Here is a 22,898-nt window from a genome sequence, read left to right as displayed (position 1 = left end):
TCGGAAAGGCGGATACACGGAGAAGAGGAGAGACAGAGAGGAAGGTCTTCCATCCCATGGTTACCTCCCCAAGTGAGCGCAATGGCTGGAGCTGAGCCAATCCGAAGCCAGGAGCCAGAAGCTCTTCTGAGTCTCCCATGCGGGTGCAGGGTCCCAAGGCTTTGGGCCGTCCTCAACTGCTTTCCCAGGCCACAAACAGGGAGCTGGATGGGAAGCGGGGCTGCCAGGATTAGAACTGGCGCTCATATGGGATCCCGGTGCATGCAAGGCAAGGACTTTAACCACTATGCTACTGTGCCGGGACCACAAATATTTTTTAAAATTCTAAAACTGCAAATATAAAAAGCTATGATTTATGAAGCAGATTAAGTAAGGATCCATGTCACATAGAAAGAATTTGACCTTGAGTTAGATTCATATTATCCACTAAAACAATATGTAAGGGGTTAAACACAGATGCCTGGCTCCACAAAGAATTTTAGTATTATATAATAGTGACATAATAATGGTAGAATTTAGGCTGTAATTTTTTTTTTAAGATTTATTTCATTTTGGGCCCAGCATGGTAGCTGAGTGGCTAAATCCCCACGTTGCATGCACCAGGATCCTATATGGGCGCTGATCTGAACCCTGGCTGTTCCACCTCCCATCCAGCTCCCTGCTTGTGGCCTGGGAAAGCAGTGGAGGACGGCCCAAAGCCTTGGGACCCTGCACCCGCGTGGGAGACTCAGAAGAAGCTCCTGACTTCAGATCAGCTCAGCTCTGGCCATTGCGGCTGCTTGGGTAGTAACCAGCGGACAGAAGATGTTTCTTTCTGCATCTCCTTCTCTCTGTATATCTGCCTTTCCAGTAAAGACAACTTTTTAAAAAATAACTACTTTTTTTTGTTTTTGATTTTTTAAAAACAATATTTACATAGTCGAGAGAGATGCATACCCATGTGGGCTTCCGATTAGAGTGAGAGACTCACGTGTGGAGGAAGGTGGGTGGGACAAAAGTTTCCATTGTTTTTTTTTTTTCCTGCTGCAGGTCCAGAGGTGAGCCCACAAAAGACTCTCCAAACAAGCCCTTAACACTCCCACTCCAACACATCCTCAGACCCCCTTCCCCAAGCAATCTGCAGTCCATGGCCTAGGGGTCAGGGTGGCTTGTCCCTGCCCAGCACTGCCCATCTTGCGCACTTTAAAAAGTGGAATAGGTAATTATACCAGGATACTGGTATAGTTAACATATCTGGCATTTACTAGACTGAGAATGCCCGCCACCTATTTGTAGCTATTCTCCCACCAGTGTATACAAGGCAACCTGTGTTTCCTCCTCTTTGTAAAAATCTGCCTTTTAATAAAAACAAGTTAACCTTAAAAAAAAATTCAAGCATTACTTGATTACTACCAAATTTCCATATTCTAATAAGTTAGCATACATTCTTACCTTTTATGGTCATCTAGTTCAGCTTTTTTTTTTTTAAGTTCAGCTTTTAGCACACTAATTACACTAGATCACAAAAAGGAACAGTTCTATTTAAATTGTGGACACTGAGAAAGTATGTTGTACTTTTCCACATTTTATCCATTCTGAAGAACAAATTAAAGATCTTACCATTTGAAATACATCAGAGCCTTCATCAAAATCCACCATGGCAAAAAATATCCTGTTGGTAAACGCACTGGAATATCGCCAAGAGTTTGCCAGGATCTGGAATTCCTCATCAGCTTGCCTGGATGCGACCAGATTTGTAAATATAAGTGTTACAACTGTAGAAATCTACATAGGTCCAACTAGGCAACTGTCATTTTTTTTTTTTTCCATTGAAAGAAACAAAAATCTTGGCAACAAGTCAGGCAGCAGCGACAGAGTTAGGACAAAAAAAATTTTTTTTTTTGACAGAAGAAACTCTATCCTAAATGTTGCGGTTTATACCAGAAATGAATAACTGCCTTCATATTTTGTGTCTGTTTATTTTTGCTGGAAACGCAGATTTACAGAGAAGGAGAGAAAGAAAGATCTTTCCATGTGCTGGTTCACTCCCCAAGTGGCCACACCAGCAAGAGCTGAGCTGATCCGAAGCCAGGAGCCAGGAACCTCTTCCGGGTCTCCCACATGGGTACAGGGTCCCAAGGCTTTGGACGGTCCTCGACTGCTTTCCCAGGCCACAAGCAGGGAGCTGGATGGGAAGTGGAGCAGCCGGGACATGAACTGGGGCCCATATGGGATCCCAGGCACTTAAAGGGGAGGACTAGTCAATTGAGGCTTTACACGGAGCCCTTCAATCACTCTTACAGCTGAAAACTTTCATCTTTTTAGAAATTGGTCCTTTTCAACTACCTATAGAATACAGTCTCTCTAAGTTCTTTCATTGCTTATTCAAAATTCCTTATCACTTAGTTCCACATACTGCATCTAGCTTTTATCAGGCCTTACTTTAATCAATCTCCAACAGGATCCCTCAAATCCAGCAGCTTATTTACTCCCAGCACAGCACCCTCGAGTATATTATCATTTCTAACCCAACTGCCCTGCCTCCATATAAACCTGATTCAGCTGTCCGAATCCTGCAGCAGCGCTATCTTTTCCATCAGGCCAATCCCAACTGCAGCTGTTATGCTTCTCCTGCAATTTTCCGGTTACTTATTATATAGAAAACTCAAAGGGTATACAGCACATTGTTACTGTGGTTGTCCTTAAGTGGCAAAAATTATGACTGGGTTCATTTAAAAAAATTATAAAAAATAAACAATAAAAGCATAAACTTATTTAAATATCATATGCAAATATTTAAATCTTCCAATGTTGGACCCAGCACGATAGTCTAGTGGTTAAAAGTTCTCGCCTTGCACGTGCTGGGATCCCATATGGTTGCTGGTTCTAATTCCTGCAGTCCCGCTTCCTATCAAGCTCCCTGTTCGTGGCCTGGGAAAGCAGTCGAGGATGGCCCAAAGCTTTGGGACCCTGCACCCGTGTGGGAGACCCAGAAGAGGCTCCTGGCTTTGGATTGGCTCAGCTCCAGCCATTGCAGCTGCCTAGGGAGGCAATCATGGGATGGAAGATCTTCCTCTCTCTCTCTCCTCCTCTCTGTATATCTGACTTCGCAACAAAAATAAATAAATCTTAAAAAAAAAAAAATTCTTCCAATGTCAGTAGAAATGGAACGATCTTTGGATTCTGTATTCTCCCTGAGATTCTCTTCTTTCTTCAAATCAGCTTTCCCAAGCTTTTCTGCTGCTAAAAGCAACAGCACTCAGGCTTGCCGCTGTGGCTTAGCACACTAAGCCTCCGCCTGCAGTGTCAACATCCAATATGGGCGCCAGTTCATGTCCTGACTACTCCACTTTCCATCCAGCTCCCTGCTTGTGGCTGGGAAAGCAGTAGTGGATGGACCAAAGTGTTGGGATCCTGCACCCATGTGAAAGACTTGGAAGAACGAGAGCAGCTGTGGCCACTTCGGCCATTTAAGGTATTAACCAGCAAACAGAAGACCTCTCTGTAAAATCTGCCATTCAAACAAGAATACAATTAATATTAAATACTAAATTAAGATATTATAGTCCTCAAATCTCTGGAGCCCAGGGTACTCAAGATAGCAGTGACTACTCACGTGGTCCCTAGAGCTGCACATGGATGGATGTGAGCCTTTGCCCCTACAAAATGATTTAAAAAGCATCCTTAAATCATATGAGGTGTTTCAAAAGTCTGTGAAAAACTGGAATTAAGAGTTTATGACCCAGCACGGTAGCCTAGTGGCCAAAGTTCCTGCCTCGCATGCACTGGGATCCCACATGGGCGCCAGTTCATGTCCCAGCTTCTTCATTCCCCATCCAGCTCCTGCTTGTGGCCTGGGAAAACAGTAGAAATCAGTCCAAAGCTTTGGGACCCTACAGCTGAGTGGGACACTCGGAAGAAGCTCCTGGCTCCTGGCTTCAGATCAGCTCAGCTCTGGCCATTGCAGCTCCTTGGGGAGTGAAGAAAAGCACGGAAGATCTTTCTTCCTCTCCTCCTCTTTGTATATCTGCCTTTCCAATAAAAGTAAATCTTTAAAAAGTATTTATTTTAACTGAAAATAATTTATATTTATGGGATATAAAATGATTCTTTTTTTATCTAACAGTATATTGTGGAGTGATTAAGAAAAATTATCCAGCATCTCATCTACTTATTTTCATGTTGTCAAAATAAAATCTTTTATAAATTTTGGACCTGGCATGATGTCTTAGTAACTAAATCCTTGCTTTGCATGCGCCGGGATCCCAAATGGGTGCAGGCTTGTGTCCCGACTGCTCCATTTACTATCCAGTTCCCTGCTTGTGTCCTAGGAAAGCAGTGGAGGATGGCCCAAAGCCGTGGGACCCTGAAAGCACATGGGAGACCTGGAAGAAGCTCTTGGTTCCTGGTTTCATATCAGCTCAGCTGAGCTCCAACAGCTATAGCCATGGGGAGTAAACCAGCATATGGAAGATATTTTTCTGTCTGTCCTTCTCTCTATAAATCTGCCTTTCCAATAAAAATAAATAAAATCTCTTTTTTTGGGCCTGGCACAGTTGCCTAGCAGCTAAAGTCCTTGCCTTCAATGCGCCATGATCCCATATGGGATCTGGTTCTAATCCTGGCGGCCCCTCTTCCCATCCAGCTCCCTGTGCAGCCTGGAAAAGCACTTCAGGATGGCCCAAAGCCTTGGTACCCTGCACCCGCATGGGAGACCTGGAAGAGACTCCTGACTCCTGGCTTCAGATTGGTGTGGCACCAGCTGTTGCACTCACTTGGGGAGTGAATCATCGGATGGAAGAGATTCCTCTCTGTCTCTCCTCCTTTCTGTATATCTGACTTTGCAATAAAAATAAATATTCAAAAATAAATTTAAAATCTTATAAATTTTGAAATATAGAATACATAATTATTAAGTATGGTCATCAGGCTGTATAATAAATAACTAATATGCATCCATCATTTTAGAAAAGACTTATTTATTTTTATTGGAAAGGCAGTTTAGATTTAGAGAGAGGGGAGACACAAAGATCTTGCATCTACCTATTCACTCTCAAATGGCCACAATGGCCGGAGCTGAGCTGATTGGAAGCCAGGAGCCCAGCACCTCTTCTGAGTCTCCCACATGGGTACAGGGTCCCAAGGCGCAGGTGCTGGATAGGAAGTGGCCCATATGGGATCCCAGTGCCTGCAAGGTGAGGCCTTTGAGCCATCGTGCTGGGCTCAAACAATTGTTTTTTAAAAATGGGGCCAGTTCACTAGCGCAGTGGGGTAAAGCTGCCACGTGCAATGTTGGCATCCATATGGGGGCTATACCATAATGCCTGCCTTGATTGTCTTGATTCTTAAGTTATTCACAGGCGGGCTACCTCAATACTTTGTCCATGTTTTCCCCACTGAGAGTGAAGATTAAGAAGCAACTCTAAAGGAACAGAAGTATTACTATCAGAGACAGTTCATGCAACATTATATATTACTTATGGAGCCACTGAACTAATTCCGTTTTTCTAGTATTGAGAAAGTTAAAATATTACATCATTTAATCATAAAATGGAGTTAAAAGTGCATACTTGCAAACGACACACTGTCTATGCATTTGGAGAGCAGTGAACATGACAATGACCGAGTAATTTCTTGGTGGAGCTTTAACCAGACGACGAAACTTATCTCCATTCATTCTTATCACTGGTCTTTTATTAGTCCATTCCATCAGCTGGCTAACCTTTTCAGATAACACCATCTAAAAAAAAAAATAAAACAAAGACAAAAAGACAAAGCATGTTGTTAATATACTCGATCGTTTAAGTAAGCATCTTTACTTAAATCTAAGACTACCACGCAAAGGTACAAAGGAAATGTAAGAGAATTAAAACAAAATGTTGGGGAACTGCCAGACACGAGATACTTCTTTTTAGCTTTATCATTGTTTTAAAACTTTTAAAGAGCTTTTTGAAGGATTTACATCGCACCAGTTACTGTTGAGAAGTTCTGTTGCACTTTCAAAATGGTTTCACTAGGTGTCAGTACCATGGCTCAACAGGTTAATCCTCCACCTTCAAATGCCAGCATCCGATAGGGGCACTGATTCATATCTTGGCTGCTCTACTTCCCATCCAGCTCTCTGCTTGTGGTCTCAGAAAGCAGTGGAAAATGGCCCTTAGGCTTGGGACCCTGCAAGAAGCTCTTGGCTCCTGGCTTCGGATCTGATCAGTTCTGGCTGTTGTGGCTAGTGTGGGAGTGAACCAGCAGATGGAAGACTTTGTCTCTTCTCTCTGTAAATCTGCTTTTCCAGTAAAAAAAAATATTTTAAAATAAAATTAAGATAGTTTCTGTAAAGGATTTCTGTAAAGGACTGTATGAAATAAAAGTTTATATTTTTCATACATATGTAGTAATAGAAATTAATGTGTTAATGTATTGCCATAACATTATGAACGGTATTCAACTTTGTCCAGAGCCATTTTCATTTGCAACTGATTAAAATAGACTATTCTGTTGTATTTTTAAAAATCTTACTTATTTCTAGTTGAAAGGCAGAGTGTATAGAGGAAGGAGAGAGAGAGAGTGATTTCTTCCAATCTCTAGCATACCTCTAAATGGCCGCTTGGCAGGAACTGGGCTAGTCTGAAGCTGGAAGCCAGGAGCTTCTGCCCGGCCTCCCTCCTAGGTGTAGGGTCCCAAGAACTTGACCCTTCTGGTTATTCTTCCAGGATACAAGCAGGGAGTTGGATCAGAAGTGTGGCAGCCGGAACTTACACTGGCACACCCACATGGGTCCTTGGCCTCACAGGCAGCGGTTTTACCTACTACATCAAACGCCCAGCTCCTACCCTATCTTTTATGTAGAGTGCCATTTGGACTGGATAATCACTCTTTTTTTTTAAAAAGATTTATTTTTTTAATTTTTTATTGGAAAGGCAGATATACAGAGAGGAGAGACAAAGAAGATCTTCCTTCCGATGATTCACTCCCCAAGTGAGCGCAACGGCCGATGCTATGCCGATTCGAAGCCAGGAGCCTCTTCCGGGTCTCCCATGTGGGTGCAGGTTCCCAAAGCTTTGGGCCATCCTCGACTGCTTTCCCAGGCCACAGGCAGGGAGCTGGAAGGGAAGCGGGGCTGCCGGGATTAGAACCGGCGCCCATATGGGATCCTGGGCGTGCAAGGCAAGGACCTTAACCACTGCGCCATCGCACCGGGCCCTGGATAATTACTCTCAATGTACATTATTTAATAAAACAGAACCGAATAATATACTTGATGTGAATTATTTCTATGCCTACAAATGAAATTGTATAGAATTAAAAAAAAAAAAACCTTCAGCAATCAAAGAACATTGAAGTAAAACAACTTACTAATTTTACACAAAAATGTGTTTGTCTTAAAATCGCTACAAATGTGGGCCGGTGCCATAGCTCAATGGCTAAATCCTCGCCTTGCACCTGCCAGGATCCCATACGGGCACCAGTTCATGTCCTGACTGTTCCACTTCCCATCCAGCTCCCTGCATACGGAAAGCGGTGGAGGATGGCACAAAGCCTTGGGACCCTGCACCTATGTGGGAGACCCAGAGGAGGTTTAAGGTTCCTGGCTCCTGGCTTTGGATAGGCTCAGCTCTGGTCATTGTGGACACTTTGGGAGTGGATCAGCAGATGAAGATCTGTCTCTCCTTCTCTTTGTAAATCTGACTTTCTAATAATAAAAAAAAAAATCCTTTTCTTTTTTTAAAAAAAAGATCCTTCTACCCTCCTTCTTTCCCTTTGTTCTATCATTTATTCATGTCTCCTTTTTTTTTTTCTTTATTTAGCAAATTATGATTATAGATTAGGAGCTGGCACTGTGGCATAGTATGCTAAGCTCCTGTCTGCGGCACCAGCACTCTGGCACGGGTTCATATCCCAGCTGCTCTACTTCAAATCCAGCTCCCAGCCTATGGCCTGGGAAGGCAGCAGAGGAAGGCCCTAGTCCTTGGCCGCTGAACCTACGTGGGAGATCTGGAAGAAGCTCCTGACTCCTGGCTTCAGACTGACTTGGCTCTCTGGCCACTGCGGCCATTGCAGCCATTTGGGGAGTGGGCCAGCAGACAGAAGATCGCTCTAACTTTGCCTTTCAAATAAAAGAAATTAATATTTTAAGAAGCTTACAGATTATACTCAGGGCTTGAGAAAAACTATAAAGCATTATTAACAAATATTTCAGTTTTATATATTCATCTAATTAACCATAAAAGTAATGTCAGTGACAAAAATATGTTTTCAATTAGTTATGAGGCTGTGGAATTTTCCTACACAAAAATTCTAAGTAAAAGTTATAAGATTCCCCTTCCTGTTTATTAATAGATCGCAAAGCATGAATTTATTGCTGGTCAAGTCCCCAGATGATTTGGCAAATGGAAGAAATTTTCCTGTTTAATGCTCTTATAAAATGAAATCATCACTTCAAATGACTGCTTAATGCAGAAATAATTAGGTTCTTTTCTGAGTACTTAAAAAAAAAACAACAACTGGGGCCCGGCGCAATAGTGTAATGGTTAAGGTCCTCACCATGAATGCGCCAGGATCCCATGTGGGCGCCAGTTCTAACCCCGGCAGCTCCACTTCCAGCTTGTGGCCTGGGAAAGCAGTCGAGGACGGCCCAAAGCTTTGGGACCCTGCACCCACGTGGGAGACCCGGAAGAAGTTCCTGGCACCTGGCTTCAGATTGCACAACACCAGCCTTTGTGGTCACTTGGGGAGTGAATCAACGGATGGAAGATCTTCCTCTCTGTCTCTCCTCCTCTCTGTATATCTGACTTTCCAATAAAATATAAAAAAAAAAAAACCTGAAGAGTGATTACAACAAATGAACTAGTTTTGAACTTCTACAATAAAACTAAATGAACACATCCTGGAATATGATAATTATAATTTATAATCCTATTTCACAATGATATAATATTTTAATATATCCGAAGCCTATCTTGAAAGCTTTTATGGAGAAAACAACAGCTATTACTTGGAATGTCCAGGATGTGTCTGGCTTTATAGAGTATGTAATAACTGAGTTCAATCCTCAAAACAACATTATGAGGTAAGTACTCTTTTTATGCCCACTTAATTGTTGCATAAACAGACTCAGAGAGGTCAAACAACTTGCTTAAATTGCCACAGTTAGCAATAAAATGTAACTAGGATTCAAACAACCCAGGGTCATTCTAAGCAGGGTTTCTCAACAGCAGCACTGGCATTTGGGCCAAGCACCAAGTGGAGCTCTCCCATCTGTGCACTGCAGGACTCTGAGCAGCAGCTCTGGCCTCTATCCACTAGGTGTCAGTAGCGCCCCTGTCTTAGTTGCAACAACTGAAAATGTCTCCAGGCATTGCCAGGCATTGCCAGTGGAAAAAATGTCTACACTCTGACATCCAAGCTGAGCACAACTGCTCTAAATTAGGGGGAAAAGAGGTTTTTAACTGTATTACATATTTTAAAACCGCTTTTCATTATTCCCAATCAGAGCACAACATAAGAGATCTGTTGATTAAGCAATCAAAACTTTGTAAAGTAAACCCTTAGCATAATGGATAGTCAAGTTGTTCAATTTATGTTTATCCGTGTGTGTGTGGCTGATATTTTAAAGAGACTTGTCAAAATTGCAGACTTCTTCAGTTTCATTTCCCAATATATTTTATTTAAATAGGTCTAGAGTAGGTTCCAACAATTTGAAATTTTAGCACGTACACAAACAGTGGTTATAATAAAGTTTGTGATTCATAGGACTACATTTTTTAAAATTAAAAAGTGATTCATGTGTCCAGCATGGTAGCTCAGCGACTAAAGTCCTTGCCTTGCAACTACCAGGATCCCATATGGGCGCCAGTTGAAATCCCAGCTGCTCCACTTCCCATCCAGCTCCCTGCTTGTGGCCTGGGAAAGCAGTCGAGGATGACCCAGAGCCTTGGGACCCTGCACCAACTTGGGAGACCCAGAAGAAGCTCAGGACTCCTGTGCTTGGATCAGCTCAGCTCTGGTCATTGCAGTCGCTTGGGGAGTGAACCAGCGGGTGGAAGATCTTTCTCTCTGTATATCTGCCTTTCCAATAAAAATAGTTCCTTTTTAAGAAGTGATTTATTTATTGAGAGAGTGCACACACGTGCCGACTCATTCCTCCCAGCCTGAACCTTGAACTCAAATCAGGTCTCCCCTGTGGGTAGCTGGGACCCAAGGATTTGGGTAATCCCAGGATGCATATTAGCATGGAACCAGGAACAGAAGTGGGCTTCAAGCCCAGACACTGCACTAAGGAATCTTAGTTGTTAGGTCAAACGCTCTCCCTCCACGGCCCTATTCTGCATGTTATGGGAATTACGTGGTGTGTGCATTTCTTTTCTTTTTTTTTTTTTTTTAAAGATTCGTTTCTATTATCTTTTCATTGGAAAGGCGGACATACAGAGAGGAGAGACAGAGAGGATTTTCCATCCGCTGATTCACTCCCCAAGTGGTTGCAGTGGCCAGAGCTGAGCTGATCCAAAGCCAAGAGCCAGAAGCTTCCTCCTGGTCTCCCACATGAATGCAGAGTCCCAAGGCTTTGGGCCGTCCTCGACTGCTTTCCCAGGCCACAAGCAGGGAGCTGGATGGGAAGTGGATTAGAACCGGCGCCCATATGGGATCCCAGTGCATGCAAGATGAGGACTTTAGCTACTAGTCTACGGCGCTTGGCTCAGTGTATGTGTTTCTATATATAACACAAAGAATTAACTGAATATTAATGAATTCAAGTGATGAGCAGGAAAAACTATGCCATTCCAAATCTTTCTGGAATAGTTGAAGAATGTGATACTCTCGATAACTCAGATAAAAAGCCTTAATAATTATTTTCTCAAAAGATTTATTTATTTGAAAGTCAGAATTAGAGAGAGAGAGAGAGAGGGTAAGACAAAGAAAGAATCTTCCATCTACTGCTTTACTCCCCATCTGCTGCTTTCCCAGGCCAGTAGCAAAGATTTGGATAGTAAGTGGGGCAGCCAGACATGAACTGGCACCTGTAGAGTTCATCCCTAAGCAGCTGCAATGGCCAGGCTTGGGCACAGGAACTCCATCTTCGTCTCTCGCATGGGCACATGGGTGACAGGAGACCGAGCACCTGGGCCTCTTCTGCTGCCTTTCCAGATATACCAGCAGTGAGCTGGATCAGAAGCTGAACAGCCAGGCCCCAGCTGGGACTCTAATATGGAAGGCGTGTCCTGGGCAGCTTTATGCACGGCACCGTAACACTGGCCCCAGTGTATTACTCTACATTCAACTATACGAATAAAACAAACAAAAATCATAAAATAATACCAAAAGTCATTCTCTCCTCTCCAAACATTTTGGATTGGCATGTCTGCAAAATGACTCCATGAACAAGAAGGCAGTATCGCTAATCCTGTTAGTAATAATCAAGGGTTACCAACATCTAGGACTACAGGGCATTATGTGAACCAAGAGGGACCCCGGCGTGATAGGCTAGTGGCTAAAACCTTCGCCTTGCACCCACCAGAATCCCATATGGGCGCAACCATGTCACCGCTGCTCCGCTTCCTATCTTTCTGTCTCTCTGTAAATAGGCCTTTCCAATAAAAATAAATACATCTTTTCAAAATGATTTCTTTTTTATCTTTAAAAAAAGGATTCATTTTGTTTTTATTGGGAAGGCAGAATTACAGAGAGGAGAGACAGAAAGATCTTCAACTGGTTCATTCTCCAAGTGGCTACAAGGGCTGGAGCTGAGTCGATCCAGAGCCATGGAGCCAGGAGACTCCTCCAGGTCTCCCACTCATGTGCAGGGTCCCAAGGCTTTGGGCCGTCCTCGACTGCTTTCCCAGGCCACAGGCAGGGAGCTGGATGGGAAGTGGAGCAGCCGGGACATGAACCAGCGCCCGTATGGGATCCCGGAGGTTGCAAGACAAGGATTTATCCACTAGGCTATCATGCTGGACCCAAAAATTAAATAAATCTTTAAAAAAAAAAAAGAACCAAGAAATAGCAGTAAGAGGGCAATTTAATTTCATTCCATCTGCTTGCATAATATTTGTCTTGACTAGTTCTAGTAAAATAGCTTAAGACTAATAAATTACAAATTCTCCTACTATCACTGAATACTAGTTACCAAAGACGGTAAGCATGCATTCATCCTCATCTAAAGCAAAACCTGATCCTCTTTTTCAGACAGCTTTTAAGTTTCAGTATGAAGCAAAGCATCACTAGTCTGAATTCCTATTGAAAGATTCCTCCTACTCCTGAGTAATAGTAGGACTTCTGTTTTGTATATTTTAGTGTATTTTTATACTATTTTATCTTCCTTTTTCTCTACTTGCCATGTCATGACAGTTATATACAGGAAAGTTAAGCTTGTTACTGTGAAGTGAAAATGATTATGCTATTGTAATAACTTGGAAAAACTAGGGTGACAGATCCCAGTCAGGTGTGCACTACACCGTTGGAATAGCAGACCAGGGGCCCATGCCGTCTCAGCCATAGGAGTGGTGCTTGTGGGCCCGGCACCGTGGCCTAGTGGCTAGAGTCCTCACCTTGAACGCACCGGGATTCCATATGGGCACCGGTTCTAATCCCGGCAGCTCCACTTCCCATCCAGCTCCCTGCTTGTGGCCTGGGAAAGCAGTTGAGGGCAGCCCAAAGCTTTGGGATACTGTACCCGTGTGGGAGACCTGGAAGAAGTTTCTGGCTCCTGGCTTTGGATCGGTGCAGCACCGGCCATTGCGGTCACTTGGGGAGTGAACCATCAGATGGAAGAACTTCCTCTCTGTCTCTCCTCCTCTCTGTATATCTGCCTTTCCAATAAAATAAATAGATCTTAAAAAAAAAAAAAAGAGGTGGTGCTTGTGAATTATCCTGGGAGGGGGGCTTGGAGATGTGTGGGTGGGGAGACCGCAGAGCAAGTACATTCATACCTGAAGAATGACTCCTGAGGGACTTCCACAGATTGGGCCACTACAACTGCAGGTAAACGAGGGGGCTGAGACTGGGTGGTTTGGGAGGGTGGAGGGAAGCCTGGAGGACATGCCTCAGTCAGACCACAACACCTGCCCATGTGGGAGACCTAAGCTGGATCAGCTGGCATCCATCACAGCCCATTGGTGCACAAGAAAGCTAGGGCTGGGGGCCTGCCCGGCAGAGCTAGTCCACAGTCCCGGCCAGTGAGTTTTGGAGCAAGGGCTGGACCACATTAGGCTGGCCCATGAGTCTCAGTGGTATGTGAAAGCATCAGGTCTGGGGATCCTCCAACTGGACTGCTGGGCTCCAAACTTGAACCAAAGGGAGAATCACAGAATCTGTTGTGTATATCAGAACTTGCCCTCCTAGGTTACTTAAGCATGTGCAGTGGACAGCATGCCCAGATGCACGGGGGGAGGGGGGGCATGACAGTTCATTGAGGGCTTGAGAGGACGTCTAGTATCATGGCAGAGTTTGGAGAGCAGAACAAACTGGACAGCTTTCCTGGCCAAGTTTTGATGGTAAGAATCTGGGCAAGTGGAGACTAAGGTGAACTCTGTCAGCCAATGGACCTTGGAAGGATTTCCTGAAGAAACAAGGAACAAAATCAGCAGCATCTCAGCATCGGCTGGCCACCCCCACCTGCCGGTACTGATGTGGTTAGGCTCCTGGGAACAGCCCTCTCCCCTTCTTTCCCTCCTTCCCCCACATATTAGAAGAAAAAAAAAATATTGGAAGCAATTCTCTCGTACACTTTCCCCAATTCCTTGGCCCTCCTCATGCTAATCAGTGGTCCACAGGAGTATGCATCCTTCAACTGTAAACATCATCAAAAACAAAATAAGTTTATTTAGGCCTGGTGTGGTAACCTAGTGGCTAAAGTTGTTGGTTTGCATGCACCAGGATCCCATATGGGTACCAGTTCATATGCTGGCTGTACCACTTTTATTCCAGCTCCCTGCTTGTGGTCTGGGAAAGCAGTCGAGGACGGACCAAAGCCTTGGGACCCTGTACCCAGGTGGGAGACCTGGAGGAAGCTCCAGGCTTCTGGCTTCAGATTGGCTCAGCTCCAACTGCTGTGGCCACTTGGGGAGTGAACCAATGGATGGAAGATATTTCTGTCTTTCCTTCTTTCTGTAAACCTGACTTTCCTGACTAAATAAACAAATACTCTTTGAAATAAATACATTTATTTTTAAAAATTTGGAAAAATGGGCCCGGCGCGATGGCGCAGTGGTTAAGGTCCTCGCCTTGCACGCCTGGGATCCCATATGGGCGCTGGTTCTAATCCCGGCGGCTCCGCTTCCCATCCCTGCCTGTGGCCCAGGAAAGCAGTGGAGGACGGCCCAAAGCCTTGGGACCCTGCACCCGTGTGGGATATCCAGAAGAAGTTCCTGGATCCTGGCTTCGGATTGGCATAGCATTGGCCGTTGCAGGACGGAAGCTCTTCCTCTCTGTCTCTCCTCTCTGTATATCCGCCTTTCCAATAAAAATAAAATAAATCTTTAAAAAAAAAATTTTGGAAAAAATGAATGAGTGGGAGAGAGCCAAGGTGGAGGTGGAGAGGTGAGGGAGGGAAACTTTAAGCTTCTAAGTCTGCGAAAAAAAAATGTGAAATCTCATTTTCTCGGCATTTGAAAACATAAAAGAAACATGGTACTTTACGAATAAGAACTTTACACCTGTTCAATAAAAAGGAAATAATTTATACATTAACACAAACTTCAACCAGAAAAAAAAAAATGGTTCTTCACTTTAGTACAAACTCTTCGCACCTTTGCTCTCTGGACCATCAGGAGTCTTTCAAAAAGATTCCTCACAGCTTCAGCTTACCTAAGCACCTATCAGTCTTCAGAGATTCACAAAAGCAAACAGTCTCTAGCTAGGCCACAGCTTTCCAACTCCTTAAATCACAAATCACAACATCCTTAAATCACAAATGGGACTGAACTGATCTAGAGGTGTAACTGGCAGGTGATTACTGATGGCTGAGGGAGACGGTGACAGAAGAGAGAGCATTATGAATTCTTGAATACCACCTACTTCCTGGACAGGACTAAAATGCATTACTACCCTTTTTCTTTTTGGGGGAGAGGGTTGTCTTGATTTTTTTTTTTTTTTTACTACTGCTACTGAGCCTATTTATCATTTATAATAAGAGTTTTCCCTTTTAAGATGTTTTTCATTTATTTTTACTTTATTCAAAAGACATGGAGACAGATATTTTCCACCTGCTGCTTCATTCCCCGAATGCCTGCAATAGTCAGGGCTAGCCAAGGCAAAAGCCAGGAGCCAGGAATACCATGTGGGTCTCCCACATGGACAACAGGGAACAAAGTGCTTGAGCCCACATCTGCTGCCTTCCAGGACACACACGCTCCGAAAGCTGGATCAGGAGTAGAGTAGGCAGGATTTGAAACAAGCACTCCATGTGCGACTTAAGTTCGACCACATACCTGCCTTGTAGTAATTTTTGTTTGTTTCATTCACTTAATTATTTTTATTTGAAAGGCAGAATTACAGAAAGAGGGAAAAAGAAAAGGGAGAGAAAATGGAAGAGGTAGGGTGAGCATGAGAGCAAGAGAAAGATGCTGACTTTCCCAAAGGCTTCTACTACTCAAATGGTGACAACTGGTAGAGCCAATAAGCCAGGAGCCAGGAGCCTAGAACTCCATCCTGGCTTCCTCTGTAGGGCCCAAGCACTATGCCATCATTTACTGCTCTCCAAGGTGTATTAGCAAGGAGCTGAACAGAAGTGGAACAGCTGGGAAGGCTGGCATTGTGGTGTAGTGGCTAAAGCCACCACCTGTGATGCTGCCATCCCTTATGGGCATGAGCTCAAGCCCTAGCTGCTACTTTTCCAATCCAGCTCCCTGATAATGGCCTGGGGAAAGTACTGGAGGATGGACTAAGTGGTTACGCTCCTGTCACTCAGGTGTGAAACCTGGGGGGAAAAACTATTGGCATCAGCTGAGCCCAACCCTGGGCATTGTGGCCACCTGGGGAGTAAAGCAGTGGCCTGAACCCTCTTTCTCTCCTTCTCTTCTGTGGCTTTCAAATAAATGAAATAGAATCTTTTTAAAAAGGGGTGGGGCGGGGGAAGCTAGCTAGCACTGTGGCATAGTTAATAAAGCTGTGATGCTGGCATCCCAAATGGGTATCAGTTCGAGTTGCAGCTGCTCCACTTCTGATTCAGCTCCCTACTGATTCACTTGGGGAAGGACCCAGAGGATGCGTTGTGGGCTAAGGAGTTGATTAGCACTCCTTAAGCCGGGCACTACAGGGAGTGGGCTTGGGGCTAGAAGCACCTGGTGTAATTGGACTCAGCTGTATCCAATATGCGTGAATGAGGGTGCAGGGTAAAGAGTAAACAAGAAGTAGGTGAAAGGTCAAGAGAGGGGGTAATAAAGGGAGGTCTCAGAGAGACTTCCACCATCACTGGTCTCCCTCGGTGTCTCATCCCCAGATCCTCACCGTGTCCACGTTACTGGCTCAGCTGGCCGGAACACAGATGGCCCAAATGGTTGGGCCCCTTTACTCACATGAGAAACCCAGAAGCAGCTCCTGGCTGCTAGCTTTCGACTCAGCTAGCTCTGCTCATTGCTCTGGCCATTTGGGGAGTGAAATAGAAGATGGAAGATTTCATTCATTCTCTCTCTCTAGCTCTGTCTTTCAAATAAATAAATCCTAGGGGGAAAAAAAAAAAAAGAAGTGGAGTAGCCAGGCCTAAACCAGCACTGGGCTCATACGGAATGTCTGCACTGCAGGCAGCGGCTTAACCTGTGGTGTTACAATCCTGGCCCCTGCAATAAACTTTTTAAAGAATGGCAAGGGTTTAACCAAGAAAAGAGAAGACCGAACAGGTCAACCAACCATCTCAGTTATATGTTGGCAGCGAGATTCGGGGCAAACAGAGACTCTATGGTGGACTATGTCAATCAGTGGATTCTTCGACCTCATAGTGCTTGGAGTGGCAAGATTGGCAGTGATTCATAACTGGTGAATTATCAAAACCACTTGAGCAAGAACCTTAGGGCATACCCAACATCCGGGACCTGGGGAGGGTGGGAAACTAGGAGGGCCTTCTCCCTTAATACCCCCCTTTAATAGTTTTACCCACTTTCCTATAGCCCTTGAACCTTTTTACCCCAATTAACTATGTAAAGATTGTCAAAAATATTTTTTTTTCAATGGCAAGGGTTTTGGGTTTTTTTTGCACATATGGCACTTTTATATATCAGTTCTCAAAGCAATGTCAGATCACACAGAAGTGTTTCAAATAACACCTCACCATCTTAAAAGATGGAGGTGATTCTATTTTCTGAAAATTCTTCACTGAAGAAACATCACAAAAAGGTTTTAAAATTTTACTACTCAAAGGACGCTGATCTCATATGTTTTTTTCTTTAAAAACATTTTTATTTTACTTGAAAAGAGAGCAGTAGAGAGAGAGATCTTCCATCGTCAGGCTCACTACCCAATTGGCTGCAACGGACAGAGCTTGGCCAATATGAATCCAGGAGCTTCTTCTGGGTCTCCAACATGTGTGCAGGGATTCAGGAACTTGGGCCATCCTCCACTGCTGTCCCAGAGCCATTATTAGCAGAGAGCTGGAATGGATGTGAAACAGTCAGGACAAAACCGGTGCCCATATGGAATGCACGTTAAGCTGCAGAGGCTTAATGTGCTAAAGCCATGGTGCTGGCCTAAATTTCATTTTATTTTCTCATATTCATTAAATGTTATCTACGTGGCAAGCATAGATAATGACACACCACTTCCTCACACTTTTTGAGCCATTTTATATCCCAGACAAATGGAAGTGTTATAATGCCCTTCCAAAAATGATCAAGTACTAACCCAGCAGGTAGGAAAATGAGAAGATTGCGACTAGATCTGGAAATTTTTTTTTCTGAATTCTTTATATTTCCTCTAAGATTATTGGGATGGGGCAACACTGTGCTCACTGCTGGTCTCCCATAAAGGGTAGCTGTTCAAGTCCTGGCTGTTCCACTTCCGATGCAGCTCTCTGCTAAAGTGCCTGAGAATGCAGCCCCTGCAATGATTTGGGGAACATACCAACAGATGACCGAGCTCTCTCTTTAATTCTGATTTTCAAGTAAATAAATTCTTTAAAAAATGGTAACAGGGTTAAAGTACCACCATTTTAGATTTTCACAGAAGTTTTCAGAAGACTGAGAAGCAGAGGACTGGCTGACTTACTGGCATTATTAGGGTCCTTTTGATTATGCTCCGGTACACTTTGTACATTTGCCTTTCCCATATTTCAGTCTTACTTCTCTATTACTGTAGACTCTCAGAAGGAGGTGAAGAGACCCGCATAACTTTATCAAAGATCATGCCTTTTAATTACAAAAAAAAGGACTTACATATTTATTTGAAAGACAGAGGGAGACAGGGAATAGTTGATCTTCTATTTGTTTACTTCCCAAATTACTGTAAATGCCAGCACTGAACCAGGCTAAGTCAGGAGCCAGGAACTCCATCCATACCTCCCCTATGGGTGGCAAAGGGCCCAAGTACGTAGGTTTCCTCTGCTGCCTTGCAAACATATTAGTAGGATGCTGGATCAGAAACAGAGTAGCCGGGCCTGGCGTGGTGGCGCAAGTGGTTAAGGTCCTCGCCTTGCACACCCCGGGATCCCATATGGGTGCCGGTTCTGGTCCCGGCAGCCCCACTTCCCTTCCAGCTCCCTGCCTGTGGCCTGGGAAAGCAGTCGAGGACGGCCCAAAAGCTGTGGGACCCTGCACCTGCGTGGGAGACCCGGAAGAGGCTCCTGGCTTCGGACCGGCATAGCATCGGCCGTTGTGCTCACTTGGGGAGTGAGTCATCGGACGGAAGATCTTCCTCTCTGTGTCTCCTCTCTGTATATCTGCCTTTCCAATAAGAAAATAATAAAAATAAAAAATCTTTAAAAAAAAAAAAAAAAAGAAACAGAGTAGCCAGCACAATGCCGTAATGTGCTAAGTCTTTGTGCCACCAGCATGTTATGGCCATCAGTTCATGTCCTGGCTGCTCTGCTTCCCATCCAGCTCCCACATTATGGCACGGTACAGCAGGGGAAGATTGTACAACGCCGTGGGACCCTGTACCTGTGTGGGAGACCTGGAGGAGGCTCCTGGCTGCTGGCTTCGGATTGGCGCAGCACTGGCCATTGTAGTCACTTAGGGAGTGAATCATCGGACAGAAGATCTTCCTCTCCGTCCCTCCTCCTCTCTGTATATCTGACTTTGTAATAAAAATGAATAAATCTTTTAAAAAAATCTAAGAAATCCTGCAAGTGAAATGATTCCTGATTTCATATGCATATAGTTAATTAACTGCTTTCATGTCTATTGAGAGCATTCTGGACAGACATGTATGAGTGAGAGAGAAAAATATGAATGAAACTTTTGCATTTAAGATGCTCACAGTTTAATGGCAAATACTGGTACACAAAGAAGGTAATAGAGGGCCCAGCGTGATAGCGTAGCAGTTAAAGTCCTCACCTTGAACGCGTCGGGATCCCATATGGACGTTGGTTCTAATCCTGGCTGCCCCACTTCCCATCCAGCTCCCTGCTTGTGGCCCAGGAAAGCAATCGAGGATGGCCCAAAGCCTTGGGACCCTGCACCCGCATGGGAGACCTGGAAGAGACTCCTGGCTTCTGGCTTCAGATTGGCTCGGCTCCAGCCGTTGCCGAGTAAATCATTGGAGGGAAGATCTTCCTGTCTGTCTCTCCTCCTCTCTGTATATCTGCCTTTCCAATAAGAATAAATAAATCTTTAAAAAAAAAAGAGAGAAGGTAATAGGAAGGGATAAATTCATCTCAATTTACATGAGGCAGCCAAGCAAGACTGAGGAAGAAGGTCCTATTCGTCAAGCTAAGTGTTGAAGAACTGAAACCATAAGGTGACTGAGAGGGCAGGGTAAGAAAGAAGAAAAACAACTGAGCAGAAATCTTGTACAGGCAGACACTCGCAAGAGTACAGCAAAATGAAGGCAGGCAGGCAGGCAGGCACGCAGGCAACTGAGTGTGCAATCACCGTACCCAGTAAACAGTATGAGGCTGGAGGCACCCTGTCACACACAGACCACTCAGAGGCCATTCTTTTTTATACACTCTGCAAAATACACTGAAGGACTTTGAGGTTTTCCTGTTAGCACCTCTTCCAGCACTAAAAAGGATGGGCTGGAGGGCAATCAGGTAAGAAATGATTGCAGTATATTTGCAAGAGTGATAAATATCCAAACAAACAATGGGTATGACGCAGAGTGAATTAAAGTTCTGGCTCCTTAACAGGCTAGTGCCATGGTATAACAGCCTAAGCCTCCATCTGCAGTGCTACTGCTCCACTTCCCATCCAGCTCCCTGCCTGTGGCCTGGGAAGGCAGTCGAGGACGGCCCAAAGCCTTGGGACCCTGCACCCGCGTGGGAGACCTGGAAGAGCTCCTGGCTTCAAATCAGCTCAGCTCTGGCTGTTGCGGCCATTTGGGGATTATATTGAAGTAAAACACACACAATATAACACCCATCACATTAATCATTTTAAAGTACACAATTCAGTGGTGATTTCTTTTAAAAAAAAATAGCACATTTCCAGGTGCAGTTCAATGAGAATAAATAAACTGTAATTTTACTGGCTGAAGTGCTAGTTTAAGAAACCCTTCAGGGCCCGGCGCGGTGGCACAAGTGGTTAAGTCCTCGCCTAGCACGCCCGGGATCCCATATGGGCGCCGGTTCTAATCCCGGCAGCCCCGCTTCCCTTCCAGCTCCCTGCCTGTGGCCTGGGAAAGCAGTCCAGGATGGCCCAAAGCTTTGGGACCCTGCACCCGCGTTGGAGACCCGAAAGAGGCTCCTGGCTTTGGACCGGCATAGCATCGGGCCGTTGCGCTCACTTGGGGAGTGAATCCTCGGACGGAAGATCTTCCTCTCTGTCTCTCTTCTCTGTATATCCGCCTTTCCAATAAAAAAATAATAAAAATAAATCTTTAAAAAAAAAAAAAGAAACCCTTCACTGCTACAACACCCGTGCACCTCATGTGGACTAGATCAGGGAAAAGCCCGGCTGGGCTGATTATTCCTATTGGTGCAAACAAAATTAAGAGTGGGTGAGGGTTGTTTGAGCTTAGCTACAGCATCAGCTGGCAGAAGCCAGCACTGGGACCTAGTTGTGTGAAGTCAAACCACAGAACTATCTGGTGAGAGCATAATCTGGGAGTGGGAGAGGCCTGGGAGGGAAAAAGTGGGTTCATCCCTCTTGGGTTACCACTCCCATGGGAGGGCACGAAAACCAGGACAGGGGCTGGGGTTGAATGGGGTGTGGGGCAGACTGGACTACTGCTACACAGACTGGCAAACCAGGGTAGGGGGCAGTCCTGGTGGCGGTTATTGTGGGTCGCTCCGACTAGGCTGCAGCTCCCACTGGTTTATGCGAGGGCCGAGTATGTGCTGGGCAGAACCAGGCTGAACAGTGCTGGAAACACAACCAACCCAGCGATTGCAACCACTAGCTGATCAGGGCAATGGACTATGCTGGGCCCTGTACTTGCTAGTACATTCAAGAATCTGGTCTGGGAACACCTCAGACAAAGTTTCTTTGGAGATCTCCCCAATCAAAATGCTGGACTCAGAACCCTAACCAAGAAAAGACAGAGGACAGAACAAGTCAATCAACCATCTCAGCTATATGTTGGCAGTGAAATACAGGGCAGAGACTCTAAGATGGACTATGTCAATCAGTGGATTCTGTAATGACTTCATCGTGCTTGGAGTGGTGAGAGTGGCAACAATTCAGAACTGTTGAACTATCAAAACCACTTAAGAACCTCGGAGCATGCCCCACATCCGGGACCTGGGGTGGGTGGGAGACTGGGTGGGCCTTCTCCCTTAATACCCCTCTTTAAACATGAAGGAAGCAATCTGGAAAAAAATAATAGTCTTACCCACTTTCCTGTAGCCCTTGAACCTTTTTACCCTAATTAACTACGTAAAGATTGTCAAAAATATAATAAAATATTCATTGAAGAAAATAAGACATACACACATTCAGGCTAGAGAGTGCCGTGCTGTCACCAACAGTTCTAACTGCCCACAGACAGCTATAGCGAAGGCGCTGCCGTGGCAGGGTTCCCTACACATCTACAGACACGTGGCTTTTTTTTTTTTTAACATAAAAGAATTCCAGCATATAAAATTATGTCTTGCTCTGCACTGTGTTTTCCAGAAAAGCATGGCTTAAGACTCCCCACAAAAGAACCTCAGTGTCTAGGTCCAACGTATGTGTTCATCTCACCAAAGCTTTCACAGCTGCAGATTTTATTTGACTTTTGCCAGTCTAATTAGTGACTTACGGTTGTTTTAGCTTTCTGATTTTTTTTTTCTTCTTACACACTCAAATGTTCAGAAACAGAAAAAGTGCTTCTTAATTCAGTTGAAGCTGCCAAGCATTTGAAACGTTCGCCCTGTATTCTAAAACTGCGTGCAGACCTTGGGTATTGGAAGAAATACAGGCTGTATAGTAAATAGTGTTAGAGGAATTGATCTAGGGCGTGGTTATCCTCATGCATAAAATTAGAAGGCTAAACACGGTGTTGAAATGCTCTGCTTGGATTCCTGAGCGACAGGTAAAGAATATTATTTCCCCCCACTCCCCAAAGATCACACATCACAAGGAGGGATCTCAGTTGTGCTCATTTATGTCTGACACCCGAGTTTTGCTGATCGATTGCTGGAAGCGGCTTAAGAGCTCTCAATCTGCTGAACTGCTTTGAAATCTTTTTTTTCTTTTTTGGGAAAATGCAATCAACTTGGCATCATTTCACTCTGATCTGAGCCTCACACTCAGGAGCAGAAAGCGCTCGCAGAGTACGCACAGCTCTTACATGGCTGCATTAGCTGACAGCAGACAGACTTTCTCACAGTCCACTAACGCCCCACTGCCAACACCTAG

At 44.6% G+C, this 22,898-nt stretch overlaps 1 protein-coding gene across 1 annotated transcript in view; it reads right to left on the bottom strand.

The window, feature by feature from the left end:
* The window catches only part of MAGT1 (magnesium transporter 1), a 39,127-nt gene that overhangs the window by 15,675 nt on the left and 554 nt on the right, over window positions 1–22,898 (bottom strand). The window contains exons 2-3 of the mRNA XM_040999488.1: window positions 5,550–5,719; window positions 1,600–1,717 (exon numbers count right to left, since the gene is read on the bottom strand). Coding sequence (XP_040855422.1) covers window positions 1,600–1,717; window positions 5,550–5,719 — 288 coding nt within the window. The remainder of the gene's footprint in view (window positions 1–1,599; window positions 1,718–5,549; window positions 5,720–22,898) is intronic.

The sequence above is a fragment of the Ochotona curzoniae genome, unplaced genomic scaffold, assembly GCF_017591425.1.
Source record: "Ochotona curzoniae isolate NIBS_2020 unplaced genomic scaffold, NIBS_Ocur_1.0 scaffold_1852, whole genome shotgun sequence".
Taxonomy (NCBI): Eukaryota; Metazoa; Chordata; class Mammalia; order Lagomorpha; family Ochotonidae; genus Ochotona; species Ochotona curzoniae.
This window is presented reverse-complemented; position numbering and strand designations above follow the sequence as displayed.